The sequence below is a fragment of the Zosterops lateralis genome, assembly GCF_965231275.1.
Source record: "Zosterops lateralis genome assembly, chromosome: W".
In the NCBI taxonomy this organism is placed as follows: Eukaryota; Metazoa; Chordata; class Aves; order Passeriformes; family Zosteropidae; genus Zosterops; species Zosterops lateralis.
The window spans coordinates 6110737-6125681 of record NC_139801.1 but is presented as its reverse complement, the minus strand read 5'-3'; the positions used below and the strand labels follow the sequence as shown (position 1 = coordinate 6125681).

The window sequence follows — 14945 nt, the reverse complement described above, 5'->3', positions numbered from 1 at the left end:
CTCACTGGGCCAGGAGTTCACTCTGGCTAAGTGCAACTGTGGTTTGCCTGCAAGTGTCTTCTCTGTGTATTTCTGACTGAGTTTTGTTTTTATATAAAGAGTTCATCAGACAGTGAATTCTGGTTAACATTTACTTCTTTTGTTTTTTTGTTTTCTTTGCCCTTCTTTTACAGTAACCCATGGCTCTGTACTGAGTAATTACCCCTGAATACAATGGCCTGGAATGGACCTTCATTTATTTGTTAAATCAGAGGGTCTAATAAAACATGACAGCATTTCAGCTGTGACCTTTCTAGGGTGTTATCCTTGCTCTCTCCTATGTCCTCGTTGTGATTGTCTTTACTATGTACTGGCGGTTATTGCTTTTATTAAACAATATAAAATTAGTCATAACAAGGTTCTGGATGCTCTAACTTTAAATCCTGCCATATTTTTTCCCCCTACAATTAATGGATTCCCCTTTTTCCTGGTCTCATTCCACCCAGCTAAATAAGGGATATGGAAATAAGTTCTGTGAGTTATTTTTGCTGGTAAAATAACAATGCAGTTTAAATACATTTATTGACAACATTAAAATGACAACACCATCTTAGTTTAATTATCACATAGTTCAGAGATAAAACACTCTTTTCTCATTATATTTGGTGTCATTTTTATGACATCATCTGTTTTTTTTCATTTGCTTTTTTCAGCTTTTTTCATGCTATCTGAAGACTAGCATGTAAATCCTTGTTTCCATTTCAGAGTTGCTTGTTGTGTCCCTGATCCTTCAGTCGCACTCTGGGCAGGCTCAGTGCTCTGTATGTGGTGAATCCACACATCCTGCTCCTGCTGAAAGATCAGATGTGTGCTGCCAGGCAGCCTCCACAAACCCCCTCCAGATCCTGAGGTTTGAGAAGATAAGCACAGATCAGGCCTAGCCCTGATAGGTGATGCTGTTTAGTGCCAGCTGCTGCTGAGGTTTTACCTGAGCAGTGCTCTGGGTGATGCCACAGGCTCAGGGGCAGTTTCAGCAGAGGGACAGCTTGGCTCCTGCTCACAGCAGCAGCCCCAGGTCAAACCATGGCCTGGCCTCCGTTCCCAGCAGTCAGGGCAGTCCAAACTCTTGATTGCCGTGTATTTTCTCAAGTATTCTGTTTCACCAAAATACAATTTCATTTCCCATAGAGCTCTTTGATTGCTTTGTGGTTTGTTTGGGATTTTTTTAGCAAGTTAAAATTATTTGAGTATTTTCTTCCTCTACTTTTGAATGTTTCCCTGCTCCCAAAAACAGTCAATATTAATCTGTCAACGATTTCTAGATTATCTGCCAAAAGGACAATTGAATGTGACTTTTTTTTTACCATACTGCAGGTCACTGTTCTTCCTGACCATTTGACTTATTAGAATGTTATTTAAAGTTATGTGAAATATTTTAAAAGACTTTAAAGAAAGAAAGGTTTTTACTTGTGTGATTTCCCTGAAGTACTTGAGGTACCACAAGGAGGTTCCATCTCTCCTCTGTCAGCTGTTTCCATGTTGTATCTCTTTGTCTTGCTTTTTGAATGTCTTTCTCTTTTTTGCTAATCTTTTGATTTTTCTCTTTTTCCCCCTTTTCTCTCTCTGTAGCTTTTTTTAATCTGTCTTCGCCAGCTGCACTGTCTGAGGGAGAAGACTGCCACTTCTGGAAGAGTTTAAGGGTCTTATGTCTGGGGAGGGGTGAACAAATCTTCAGTGTTAGTGTCTTGGAAAAAAGCTCTTTTACTGACTTGCATGATACTTAAAATTGAAGTGTCTTGTAATTTGTGTGACAAGACGGTGACGCGAGGGGAACTGATGACCTGGAATTTTGAAGAGCGACAGAAGTGTGATGTTGGGACTAATGATGTAGCAAATACATTTTCAAACGTTGTTATGAGCATATGTTTTTTCTAATGTTGTCTTTAATAATATAAATGTCATGGGCTTCCCTGAGGGGTGAAGCCTAAGGAATATTTTCAATATGCTGTTGTTTGGTTTTGGAAACCGTGCATTCAGAGTCAAAGGAAATACAGACATGGTGCAACTTGCTCTGTTGGCAGCCACGAAATATTTAATTTTATCAAAGAAATAAATTAAGAACTGTGTGTTCTCACTGGTGTCCTCCTGTGTCTCACCATGTTGTTAAGAGAGCCTCATTGGCTGGTGGACGTGAGTCAAGTACTTTCTCTTTCCTAACTCCACCGTTCCTCTTGTTCTTTAAAGTTAGGAGAAGTTGGCAGTGCCAGGGAGAGGCGATGCCGGGGCTGGTGTAAGGGTGAATTCCACGCCCGCCGTGAGCGGGGTGCAGTGTCCCGGCGGTGCTGGAGCCGCCCGAGCACTGCTCGCCCCCCGTGCTGCCCTGCCTGCGCCTCGCATGCTCCCCGAGCCGCCGTCCCGTGCCGGCCTCGTTCCCTTTCTACAAATGCAAGTGCGTGAAAGCGGCACCGCGTTCTGTATTTACACGGCAAACATTGAGGAACCAGCACTGTTCCGCCTGTTACCTTTCTAACTTTCATGTAAATTTTAAATAAAAAACACGAAAGCCAGCGCGGCTGCTGTGGTGTGTATGCTGCTCGCGGGGCCGGCGGTGCTGGGCCTGGCACTCCGGACAGCTCCGGATGGTCACGGGGAAGCTGAAGCCCGGTGAGGATGGCGGTTCCCGCCCCCGGGCAGCGCATCCTCGCAGGCAGGGCCGCCCTTGGGGCGACCGCGGCTGTTCGGCAAGGGCTGAGGCAGGGTCGGGCTCCACGGAGAGATCCCCGGGCTCCGGGGAGGGCGGGCGGGGAGCGGGACCGTGGGGACCGGGGCTGCCTCGGGGACCGCTCCGGCCCCGCCCCTTCTGGCCTCGCCCCCTCACCTCAGGCCCCGCCCCTTTCTCCACACGTGGCAGCCCCGCCGCCAGGGGGCGCTGAGGCCCGCGGCTCCGGCCCCGCCATGGCGGCTGTTTCTCGCAGCGTCTCGCGCGATTGTGACGCGAGGCCACGTGACGTGGCGCCGGCCGGGCCGCGCCGTTCGGCTCCGCGCGAGTGACGGGAGCAGAACCGGGAGTGGAACTGGCACTGCGACGGTACTTGCGGGGCAGGACCGCCAGGGAACGGGGCCAGGGTGGGCAGGTGACGGGAGAGCTGAGGCTGGGCTGCGGTGGCCCGCAGCGAGCCGCGGCCTGGTCCACACGTGGGGCCTGGTCCCGTCGTACGCGCCCGGGCCCGGTGAGTCCGCGCCCCCGGCGTGGTTCGGCCCCGCGGCCTTTGCCCGCCATGCCGCCGCCGGCAGAGCCGCAGCCGGAGGCGGTGCCCGAGGCGGTGCTGGAGCAGTGGCGGCAGTACAACGAGACCGACCGGCAATGGGCGCTGCGCCGCCGCTTCATCCTCCGCCACCTCCCCGCGTACCCCGGCGCCGCCATCGACCAGCTGCTGGCGCTCTCCGTGCTCTGGACCAACCACGTCTTCATGGGCTGCAGGTGAGGCCCCGGGGACACACCGGGCGGCGGGCGGGCAGTCTCTCGGCTCCCCGGGCCCGGCGCTCGCTGTCAGCCGGGGGTGCCCCGCAGGACGGCGGGGGCTCAGTAGGACGACCCGTGTTGCGGGCAGGAGTCAGGGTGGAAGTTTGAAGCCGGGACGGGAGCCCCCGCGGGGGGAAGGGGCGCAGGCTCCCGTCGTGGCCGAATCTCGGCCCCAGATGCGTTTTAGAAAGTAGCTGCAGAAGAGCTGGGATGAAAGGGGCTGATGCAAGAGAACTTCTGTCCCTGGCCAGTTTTGTTTGCTCGAATATGCTGGTGTTCGTACGTAGAGGGGAGCAAGCCACTGGAAAAGTTTGTGCGTTTTGCAAGTAGTTCTTGATGTCCCACCCCTAGGACTCATTAAGCTTGTGGTGCTGTTCTGTGTCATTTGAGGAGAGAGTTTTCCTCTGAGCACAAAGCAGCCTGTACAGTCCCCTGAACACTCACCTTTTCTGGGAGAAATAGGCCTGGAGAATGGAAGGGGTATCCTTTCATCCAGCAGTACTGTCCATAGCCAGATTGTGGAGATCTGCAGAAACGTCACCCACGTTCCAGTGACACCTTTGATGATGTGATTGTTTTTATCTGGACGGAAGGACAGAAGCAGTTGCTTAACGACCAACTTCTGCAAACTGTGCAGTGACAGAAAAGCTTGTGAGCATTGATGGCACATGGATGGACTTTTAATAATGTTTCATCCCACAGCCTTGTGGGGGAGTACTTTGTGTCATCTCTACAGAGCAAAAACACTATCTTGAAATACAGATCTGTCTATTTCCTTTTTTTTCTGGGTCAAGTACTAAAATGTGCTCTGCAAGTGCAAAAATTTAACATAGATTTAAAATAGTTTCAAATTCCAAAGCTTGAACAATATGTTAAAATTGAGAATGTCTTCTTCATATAGTCTATGTGGTCCTTCTTAATGTGTTTGTGTGCTGTCCTAATGGGGGACCTTCTCTGTGCCAGGGCTTTTGGGAATGGTGCAATAAACAGTTACAAGGTGCTGGTAATAGAAGTGAACAAGTGTGTGGAAAGGTTCTAAATCCCAAAACCTGATGCAGTTTAAGCATGTCAGTGCACATACTTTCTGTGATGGACTCCTTCACCTGCAGCTCTCAGGGGAGATGAGATTTGGGCAGGATGCAGTCTGGAGCCATTATCAGTGAAGATGTTTTCCCAGAGCTGGTGTGCCTGGCTGGGAGCACTGCACAGGAACATACTGTACTGTTAAAATAATTTTAGCTTTACTTACAGTTGCCTGGGGAAGGAAGGGACCTGCAGTGTTCCCTGGAACTGCCTTTTGCTGTTTTGGAAGAGCTGTTGCTGATTTATCAAGTAAATAGCTTCAAAGTTTGAGGGATTTTTGTTGTTTTCTGTTAAGTTTGTTGACTGGTGTTTGTTTTGGGGTTTTGTTTTCCTAATGCTGATTTCTTGCCAGCTGAAGACTACCTGTTTTTCAGAGTATCTCAGCTGGTTAGAGCAGGGTGCTGATTGTAGGTTCAATCCCCGTATGGGCCATTCACTCAAGACTTGGACTTGATAATCCTTTTGGGTCCCTTCCAACTAAAACTATTCTGTGGTTCTGTGAAGAACAGATCAGAGTCTTTGCTATGAAAACTGAGTGAGTGTTCTGCTTGGAGAGGATATGGAGAGCATCCAGAAGGCTTAGAAAACATGGTCTGTGAGGAAGGGGTTAAATAAAAGGCTCCATTTAGTTTAGGCATGGATGAGAGAAGGTACTCCTATTCCCAGATATGTTAAAGGTGGCTGAAAATGGGAGCAGTGGTGCAGGAAAGCATTATGCTCCAGAGCTACAGGGATCAGGGATAACCTATTAAAGTCACAGCAGGGAGACTTCAGTTAGGTACTGGAGGCACTGGGTTCCTCTGGCCAGATTAGACAAACACATGTTGAGATTGGTTAATCTCCTTCCCACCTCCAGCAGAAATATGAGCCCTAAAGGTCTCCATCTTTTGTGAAGAATGACAGGTGTCAAATCTGACACTGTTCTTGCACCCTGCTGGAAAGGGACATTGTCCATCACAGGTAATGTCATCTTGTCCCTGTAAGCCAGAGAGAGAAACAGATTCCCACTCCTCTCCCCTTTGGCTGCAAGAGGATGAGGGTATGTCTTGGTTTGAAAGATAGGTGTCTGCCAACAAAGGCGGGAACTTACCTTGGAATGGAAAACATGACCCCCTTCCCTCCAAATTATTATAACTTTGAAATTAAGGGGCTTTCAGGCAAAGATATGGGAAAGGAACAACAGTTCTTTACTGGTATGTATATGTAAAACAAGGCAAACAAACACCAGCAGCGGCAGCACCAAGGAACAGAACACAAACCCAGTGACAGCCTCTCTTGGCTGCGGCACCTTCCCCTGCAATGCAGTTCCAAGCACAGCTGGCAGGGGCACTGCTGGCTCCTGGCCAGGCAGCGCGGTGCAATGATTCCCCAGGGGTGGCAAACAAAATGTAACAGAAACTGCGCAGCCCTAGCGGGAGCTTCAGGAATTAGGTGGACATGGAGTGCAGGATTAAAGTGTAGCAAAAAAAGCCCGAGGCAGCGGCAGAAAACACTGGGGCTGGGCAGCCACAGCCGGGTTTCTGCAAGCAGCTGCCTTACACAGCTGGGAGACATGCCCTCTGGGAAGGAGTCGGGTCCCGGGTTTTTTCCCCTGAGGCACCCAAGTAGATGATGAGGGTCCTTTTCAGTGAGGTAGGGTGTTAATAAAGTCCTAGTTCAGTGGCTGCTCTTATGAGCAAAGACTCACCCACAGCCGGAAAAGCAGTACAGAGCTGGGCTCTCGTGGTGGCAGCAAATTCTCCTCACAGTAAGCAACAGCTCAACTGTCCTCCTCCGATGCCAACAGTGAGAGAGGGAGAGAAGCTGAGCCCAGTCAAAATCTCATGGTATCTTTGCCTTTCCAAAGAGAAAACCCCCCAGGTAAGAGAGTAGCAAGCTGCACACTTCACCCACCTTGGCCATTTCTTTAGTCTCTCTTAAGTACTGGTCATTATTTTCTCTTAGCAACAGATGGGACAAAATTCCATGAGAGAAAGAAACAAAAGGAAAAATCCTAACCCACAACAGGGTATCACCACTATCTCATCTCCCTTTGATCCCTCCTGGAATTTTCTTCCCATTCCTGGTTCCACTGCCTCCACTGAGGGCTGAGCTGTGCTGGTGAAGCAGGGACTACAGTAGTCTGAGCTCAGAGTTCTCACCCAGAAATTTATATGGATCTAATTTCTGCCTGGCCCTCTAAATCAGGAGCAGAAAAAACCTTTCTTGAGTGCAGTTTGAGTAGATTTCCAGAGCCCTTGGAACAGCAGTATTTAGAAGCTGGTGCAAATCACTGCAGCCCTGGCTGTTGGGACAGTTGTGGGCTCCTGTCTGTGGGCAGTGCCCTGATGCTTTCTGACTTTGGAAGGTGAGCATACCATGGAACAGGTGCAGCATTGCTCTTCCTTCATTCTGAACCGTGGTGTGAAGCTGTCAGAGGTTGTCAGGCTGTTTGTAGGCTCTCCTTGGATAGAAAGGTTTGGGTTTTTTTCCTGTTAAGACTCAGGGTGCAAATGACTCGAAATCATGTGACAGATCCCCAGAGCAATGGGAAACTGAGCTGGTGGGGGATGTAAGGCATAGAGGGATGGGCCTGTGTGGAACTGTGGGTGCTGCAGCAAGGTCATGGTTTGCTCATAGCTTGTCACAGCAACCTCACCTCTCTCGTGGTTCAGGAACCTAAAACATTTCGGTTACAGCACCCAGGTAGACTTTAGTTTGGCTTTTTAAAGAGTGGTCAATGAAGGCTAAGTAGTGCCTTTGTCACCTGACATGGCAGTTGCAGTGTTGGTGATGTGCAGGCTCTGGCTGCTGCCCCACACAGGACTCCAGTGCCAGTCTGAGCTCTGTTTGATTCACTGAAGCTGCTGCTCCTCCTTCACACCTCAGTGTTCATTAGTGCTCCTGGCAGCACTGCCAAACAGTGCATTTTGTCAGAGAATGTATTGAAATTTCAGCTTAGAATACTGTCAGTGTGGTGGCTGCATGGTTTAATCAGAAGTGGGTTCATGCAGAGCCGGGTCAGCTGGTGTGTGGCTGTGTGCCCGTGCCAGAGCAGCTGTGGCAGGGGGACAGTGGTCAGTGCTGTGCTCTGCTCCAGCAGGATCAGAAGAGCATCTCCCTTGCACCTGCTACTGTGTCTCAGGCATCTTTAGTTCTTGTTTTACATAATAAAAGCTTGTGTGTGCATGTGTGCTGCCCCGTGGGACTGGCTCTGAGGTGTTCTGCTGTTGAACCCACACAGATACAGTGTGCAGGTCATGGAGAAGGTTCTCAAGATGGCTGAAGGCATCGACATTGGGGAAACAAGGTCATACAAGTTGGTGCCCAACAGGAAGCTAAAGAGATACCGCTCTCCATCAGACAGTGAGTACATCTGCCTGTGTCAATGACCCCTTCCCTGTCCCTGTTTGGTGGGCATCACTGGGAGCGTGGGGACACCAGTGTGCTATGAGGCTGCTTCTGGGACAGCTGGCACAACAAACTGGAGGGAAGTGCCCATGGTGTGCTCTGCTGGACTGCAGAACAGTTCCCCCTCTGCCTTGGGCATGATTCACACAGAGTTCTATCTTTGCTTAAGAAATTACCATTTTTCATTTCAATTATCAGGTAATTGGTTTCCCCTAGGGATGGTGTCTGGAATCGAATACCTGTCTGGATTTGTCTGCTGTGGTGAGGGGTGATGTTCTGACCCAAGGAAGGATTGTACATGTACATAGAGATGTGGAGTTCAGCTCATTGATTTTGAGTTACAACCTGCTTGGAGCTTTGAGGGGATGGGGAGTTGACATGATATGTAGTTTTGGGTTTTTTTTTTCTCCCTGCTGAGCCTGGAAGAGTGCTGTATATGTCAGCCAAGTCCTATGGTCTTAGGGATTAGTGTTCCAGCTTGTAGCTTTTCCAGTGGAGGAAATGCAGCAGGCAGACAGGGCTGGCAGTTCGATGGCTCTGTCTGCTAGCTTCTCCATGGCACCTTCAGAGCTGCCTGCCTGGTGCCCTGATTTTTCAGCCTTCTGATGTTTACATTTTGTACTGGAGTTTTTTCATGTATTGTAACAGAAAAAAAGAGTGATGTTTGGTAAACTGTGCATTCCTTACTGGGGAAAGGACAAATTGATTGACTTCTAGGTTGACAAGTGGGATCAAAGAGGTGTCAACCTCATGGTCCAAATCCCTGATCAAACTCCAAAACCTATTTAAACCCTAAACCCAAAATAAACTTCCTTCTTTTTTGCCCTGACACTGAATGTGTGAGTGTCCTTTTCTTGTCCATCTGGTGACACCTGCCCTCCCTCTGGAGAGGGGCGGGAATTGTGCCTGGGTGCAGGCAGGCCCATGTCAGTCAGCAGTGTGGCTGTGTGAGGCACAAATGGTCAGACAGCACAGGACTCCTCTGGGCTTGGATATAATTTCTAGCTCTGCCAAAGTTGCTTCCCTTATTTTGACAGCCAGCAATCTTTCTGTGCTTCCATGGGCCAGCTGCAAAACTGAGGAGATACTGCTCTTCTCCCTTGTCTGTCACAGGCAGCAGCCCTGAGGGTTCTCTAGGGCTTGTTGCATAGATGGCATAATGAGCTGTTCTGCTGGCAAGAGCCTTTAGGTGCTGCTGCAGTGCAACCATCAAAAACATGGAAAAAATGCAAACCTTGCCATAATTCATCAAAACTGATGGACAAAGGATTTAATGCATAAGAGCTTTGTCACCTGATTTCATTACGAAGGAAGGGCTGTTTATGCTGTGTGCAGGTGTCGTTTTCACCTGCAGTGAGCTGGATGGTGATACCTGTGCTGTGGTGGTTGATGTCTAGACAGCCTGACCTACAGCAGGGCCACACACATTGACACTGGATTAGGCAGCATTTCCTGGCACTGAGCTGGCCTTTTGCTCCTCTGATGAAATTACACACATGTACCATGTTAGCATGTGGGTACTGAATCTTCCACAGGAGAAGTCTTGTGTAACCATCTCCTAGATGTAACATATTTGCTTGTCAGCTATTTGATTCTCCCTAATGACCAGGTGGGTCAGTGGGCAATGTTGGAAGGTGGCATCATGTGACTAAATATGTAGATATTTTTGTGTGGTAGCTGTGAAGGTGAAAATACCACTGTAGTGACCTGCACAAAAATGACTGGTTGTCTTTGATAATGTCTTTTGGAAGGAAACCTTTTGGGTTTTGGCTAAGGAATGCAAATCCTGTGTTCAGAGCCTGCAGGCTTCTCTTGAAGATCACTTTCTGAAAACACTGTCTTCCTGTCATAGAACATATTGGTAACTGTATAATTTCCTTCCATCTCATAGGTCCAGATCCGGCAGAGGTTCCTGAGCCACCCAAAAAGGTGGTCCCCAGGTTCCGAGCGCGACCACGCTTTGAGCCCATACATTTTGTCACCAGTGCTGAGAAGGATGGGAAGAAGGACAATTCTCTGGATAACCAAATGCAGGAGGTGAACCAGGAGGCAAATACAAACAGCATGGCACAGCCAGCTGAACACTGTACAAATTCTTTTGTGAATGCACGAGAGGTGGATCCCCAGCTCTGCAGCTCAGCTGGGCTTGGCTTTGCAGGCCCAGCAGCAGCAGCCAAGAAGGCTGTGAATAGTGTGGACTCCACCACAAGCACCGCCTTGCAGGTTTCTGTTTCCCCTTCAACTGCCCCATCTGCATCAGAGACTTTCCCTCCGTCAGCAATAATGCTGAAGCAGAGCTTTATGGAGAAACTGTCAGCAGCTGTCTGGAAAAATCTCACTAATCCAGATGCAAACACTGGGACGGATAAAATTAACTTCACGTATCTTTTGACGCGTTCGATTCAGGCATGCAAGACAAACCCTGAATATATTTATGTTCCTCTGAAAGAGATCGCCCCTGCTGACCTCCCCAAGAGCAAGAAGCTCCTGACAGATGGCTTTGCTTGTGAGGTGCGATGTCAGAATGTCTACCTGGCCACCGGCTATGCCGGCAGCAAGAACGGATCCCGGGATCGAGCCGCAGAGCAGGCAGTGAAGCTGCTGAAGAAATCCGTGGAAGTTCAAGTCGTTCAGCGGAAGTTCAAGCACACCTACCATGAGGACCTGGTGGTGTGTGAGGCTGGCGTGTGCCACCCGGATTTCCCTCCCGCTCTCAAACCTCACGAGGAGTTCATAGTTGCCAACAGGGACTGTGTCCCAATGCAGCCTGGTACTGAATCCATGAAAGGTTCCACGAATACCAATAAAGACTGGACTAGTTTTGTCCTCACAGAGAATGCCAGTGATGCAATAGGAATACTTAACAATTCTGCCTCATATAACAAAATGTCTGTTGAATATAAGTATGAATTAATGCCCAACCGCTCGTGGCGTTGTCAGGTGTATCTCCAAGATCACTGCCTGGCCGAGGGATTTGGCACTAAAAAGACCAGCAAGCACGCAGCAGCTGAGGAGGCACTGAAAATCCTGCAGAAGATGCAGTCAAATATAGCATCCCTCAAAGTGACCCAGGTGCAGAAAGTGGGCTGCTCGTCGCGGGGCTCCGGGAGGAAGAAGGACCTGAAGGACTTGGTGATCTATGAGAACTCCAGTAACCCGGTGTGTACCCTCAACGACACCGCCCAGTTCAACAAGATGACGGTGGAGTATGTCTTTGAGAGGATGACGGGCATGCGATGGAAATGCAAAGTGATGCTTGAAGATGAATTCATCGCAGAAGCAGTTGGAGTGAAGAAATCTGTCAAGCATGAGGCAGCAGAGGAAGCCGTGAAAATCCTCAAAAAGACTCAGCCAACTGTTGTTAATAACCTGAAGAAAGGCACTGTTGAAGACGTCATCTCCAGAAATGAGATTCGGGGTCGATCAGCTGAAGAGGCTTTCAAACAGAAGATCAAAGAAGACAACATTGGGAACCAAATTTTAAGAAAGATGGGCTGGACAGGCGGTGGCCTAGGGAAAGATGGTGAAGGAATTAGGGAGCCTATTTCAGTAAAGGAGCAGTTCAAAAGGGAAGGACTTGGGCTTGATGTAGAAAGGGTGAACAGAATCGCTAAGAGAGATATTGAAGAGATCATTCGAAACTATGCACGCTCAGACAGTCACATTGACTTGACTTTCTCTAGAGAACTGACCATGGATGAGCGGAAGCAGATACATCAAATTGCCCAAAAATATGGTCTTAAGAGTAAATCCCATGGGCAGGGACACAACAGATACTTGGTGGTGAGCAGGAAGCGGCGCAAGGAAGATCTGTTAGATCAGCTGAAGCAGGAAGGCCAGGTTGGGCATTATGAGCTTATCATGCCCCAAGCAAACTGAGGTGAGGTGTCCCCTTTGACCAGAGACTGAGTTTCCTGGACACTTGACTCAAGAAAGAGATGCTGCATTTTTTTTGTGGGTAATAATGACATTAATGACTTAATGACTTTTACTTTGGCAATATAATTTCTAAAATGTTGTTAGGTGTGTAGGACCAACCGAATTATGTTCAAGCACATTAGCACAACCCAAAAGCAGTAGTGCTGTTACTGTGTCTTTGATATAACTTGTTCCTTCACATTTTAATAGTTTTGTAATAGCAAACACATGTCCAACAAGAAGAAATTTGACATAATTTAAAATTATAGGTCTCTTATTCTTCTTGAGCAAGGAAGGAAAAAAACCCCCTTTTTTAAAAAAAATTAAAAAGCAAAGGAAATGCAATCTGGGGGCATAAACTTGTATGTAAAATTGGTATTAATGACAAAGTTTTATTTCTGAAAAAAAAAGGTTTTGTCACACTTTGTATTAAAAAAAGTGTGAAAACTTGATTATTCTTGAGAAAAAACATATATCAAGGTCTTGTCTCTGCTGTGTGTATGTACAGTATGTAAACCTTAACCAGTTTAGTGGTAGTTTTATTCATAGATTTCTACCTTGAGTCTCCCATTCTGAGAATCACTGAAGGGCACCTTCATTGCCAGCGAATGGGACTGAGAGAATTCCAGCATGTTTCTACCTTGGAGAACAGTTAACATGTGCAGATACCATGGTGAAGTGTGAAATATAAAAACTGGAGGTAAATGCAGAGCCCACGCTCAAAGTTGCTCATGTAGCTTGTGGGGACTGTTATATAACTTATTTTTTTACTTGGAGTTTTACTTTTAACTCTCTAAACCTGAACAAAACCAAATCTGTGCCTGGTTATTTCTCTGTTTCATCCCTGTACCGGTGCTTGTGTCTAGTGAATGCAATTCCCCAGGAAACTTCTGGCCTTGCTCTGACCATGTGTGAGTGTGGAAGCTCTCCAGGGTCAGCTTATGCCACTGGGAGGCCAGAGTGCTTCCCTCCTTTACAGGGAAGCAGCTTCTGACCTCCATCTGTGCTGCTCTGCCGGCAGGGTTACAGGACACAGTGCTCTGTGAGCCTTGGAGCTCTTCATGCTTGGGAAGCTTAAAGGATAACAATTGACCTTGGAAGAGCCAGGAGTGAAGCATGCCTAGAAATGCTGGTTATTCTGTCAGTAGTGGGGTCTGCAGATGACCCTGTACTGCTAAGCCAGTCCTAATGCAGTGTTTTTGTCTGGTCTCCTGTTGCCATGTCTCAGACACCACCTTCAGTTTTCTGCTGCTTATATTTGCCTCTCCAAATCATTACACCCTCCTCTACCTTTTTTCCCACCTCTTGTTCTGCTTTGTTTTTAAATCCTCTCAGGGCTGAGGTGAGGATGCCTAACCTCAGAATGTCCTGGTGGTGAGCAGTTGGAGGGATTTTCATCCCTGCAGGGTGCTGAGGAACAGGAGAGACTGCCCTGGCAGGTGGAACTCAGGAAGCAGAGGTCAAGCATCCTCTCCTCTCTGCCTGGCTGCAGCAGAGCTTCTGCCTGCTTGGCCTGCTGAGTAACAACTTGCTGCTGCTGAGAAAAAAATATGGCAGTTAATTCTGAAAGTAGGTTTTTTCCATTTTGTTTGGGGTTATTTTTTGTGCATTATTTCTTCTCCCTATGTTTGAATTCTGCTCTCAAGAACACTGGGCTCTAGCAAATGGTGCTGTAGGAGTGGAAGAAGCCTGGTACTTTCTAGGGAAAGAAGAAGTGAAGCTCCTCCTCCCTAACTTGGGTTTGCCCCAGGTTGTTAGAGCTTGGTGATGCCAAGGAAGGCAGTAAGAGCATCACTGGTATTCAAGATGAAAAAGGCCTCTTTTGGGAGAGGTGGAGCCTAGCTGTAGTCACTGTATCTCAGCAGGGGCAGCTGGCCCAGACAGTCTGTGCAGGATGTTTTCTTTCATGTCCTGGGTTGTAGCTGACTCCTGCCACACACAGTGCCTGTGCAGGACCTGGTGGGGGGCTCTGGGTTTGGCTGCTAGGGCCTTACGTGGCAGCATTGCTGATCCCAGGGGGGCTGCAGAGCCTCAGCCTTCAGGAGAGGCACCACGGGGGCTATAATGGAGTCTGTGCATAAAGGCCTTGCCTGAGCAAGGCTGAAGGTGGGATTGATTTTCTTTGGCACCTCTGTGCTGCTCATTTCTGGCTGCCCTAAGAGTCCACTCCATTGTTTTGAGGTTTTTTAAACTAGTGAAACACACAAGAATGGTGAGACTGCTACAAGGGCCTCTGTGGCCTTAGAGGGACTTGGTCCCCTCTGAAAGGGTTGTGCCTGCAGCAGGCATTACAGCTGCTCCACGTAAGGCACAAGGCTGTTCTGGAGTACAAGCTGTTGTCCCTGAAGCACAAATCTGCATTAATTTTTTTGAAAGAGCCCAGCTGCTTATAATTGTGGAGCTCAGCAACAGAACCAGCTTTTGTTATCTGCCACTCATCATCAATCCTGTTCTCCACCTGCTCAGACAGGAGGAAAATAAATGCGATTCCTGTATCGACTGAGTTCACAAAGTTGCTGTAGCTAACTCAGGGTCACAGGCTCCTTTTTGTCCCCAGCCCAGTCCCTGCCCTGGCGTTCCTACAGGTGCAGCCAGCCCTGTCTCCTCCACTGCCCCTCCCCTGCACTACCCCAGGCACACCTCTCCCCCCCCTGCTGCCCAGAGGAGGAAGTATTGCACAGTGCTGGAGCTTCAACCCACACTCAACTGCTGGCAGCCCAGTTAAATAAGCACAGTTATACAGTTCTTGCCTAATTATACAATAAGCACTAAGGTTACACTTTATTTACAACTTTTGAAAAATGTACAGTTTCTTACATGGGTTACTTGTGCAAAGTTATACTTTTCAACTAACAGACCAATGTACACACAAAAGACACTGGAACAGTGGACAACACAATTGCAGGTTCCGTCCCACACTGCTGCCTAAGGTTCTGTATCCAAAGGTACAAACTTGCCTTACAAAAAAAGTGACTGGACTTACAAATGTTTTTTTCAGAATTGAAAAAATACTTTCATAAAACTCAAGGGAACAAACTCAAGCATGCAGCAG

At 48.2% G+C, this 14945-nt stretch overlaps 2 protein-coding genes across 5 annotated transcripts in view; both read left to right on the top strand.

The window, feature by feature from the left end:
• Positions 1–2346, top strand: part of LOC310922309 (septin-6) — a 29085-nt gene extending 26739 nt beyond the window's left edge. For 2 of the 4 annotated variants that reach the window (XM_083882769.1, XM_083882772.1), the window contains one exon: positions 174–1596. In XM_083882769.1, coding sequence (XP_083738895.1) covers positions 174–198 — 25 coding nt within the window. In that variant the 3' untranslated portion in view covers positions 199–1596. The other 2 variants (XM_083882771.1, XM_083882770.1) reach the window with 2 other exon arrangements.
• Positions 2347–3257: 911 nt separating this feature from the next.
• Positions 3258–14541, top strand: LOC310922106 (NF-kappa-B-repressing factor-like; the record flags this gene model as incomplete). The annotated part of the gene is made up of 3 exons (XM_083882457.1): positions 3258–3460; positions 7809–7930; positions 9867–14541. The coding sequence occupies 3 exons, from the start codon at positions 3258–3260 to the stop codon at positions 11852–11854; spliced, it is 2313 nt and encodes a 770-aa protein (XP_083738583.1). The 3' UTR covers positions 11855–14541.
• Between the last annotated feature and the right edge of the window lie 404 nt (positions 14542–14945).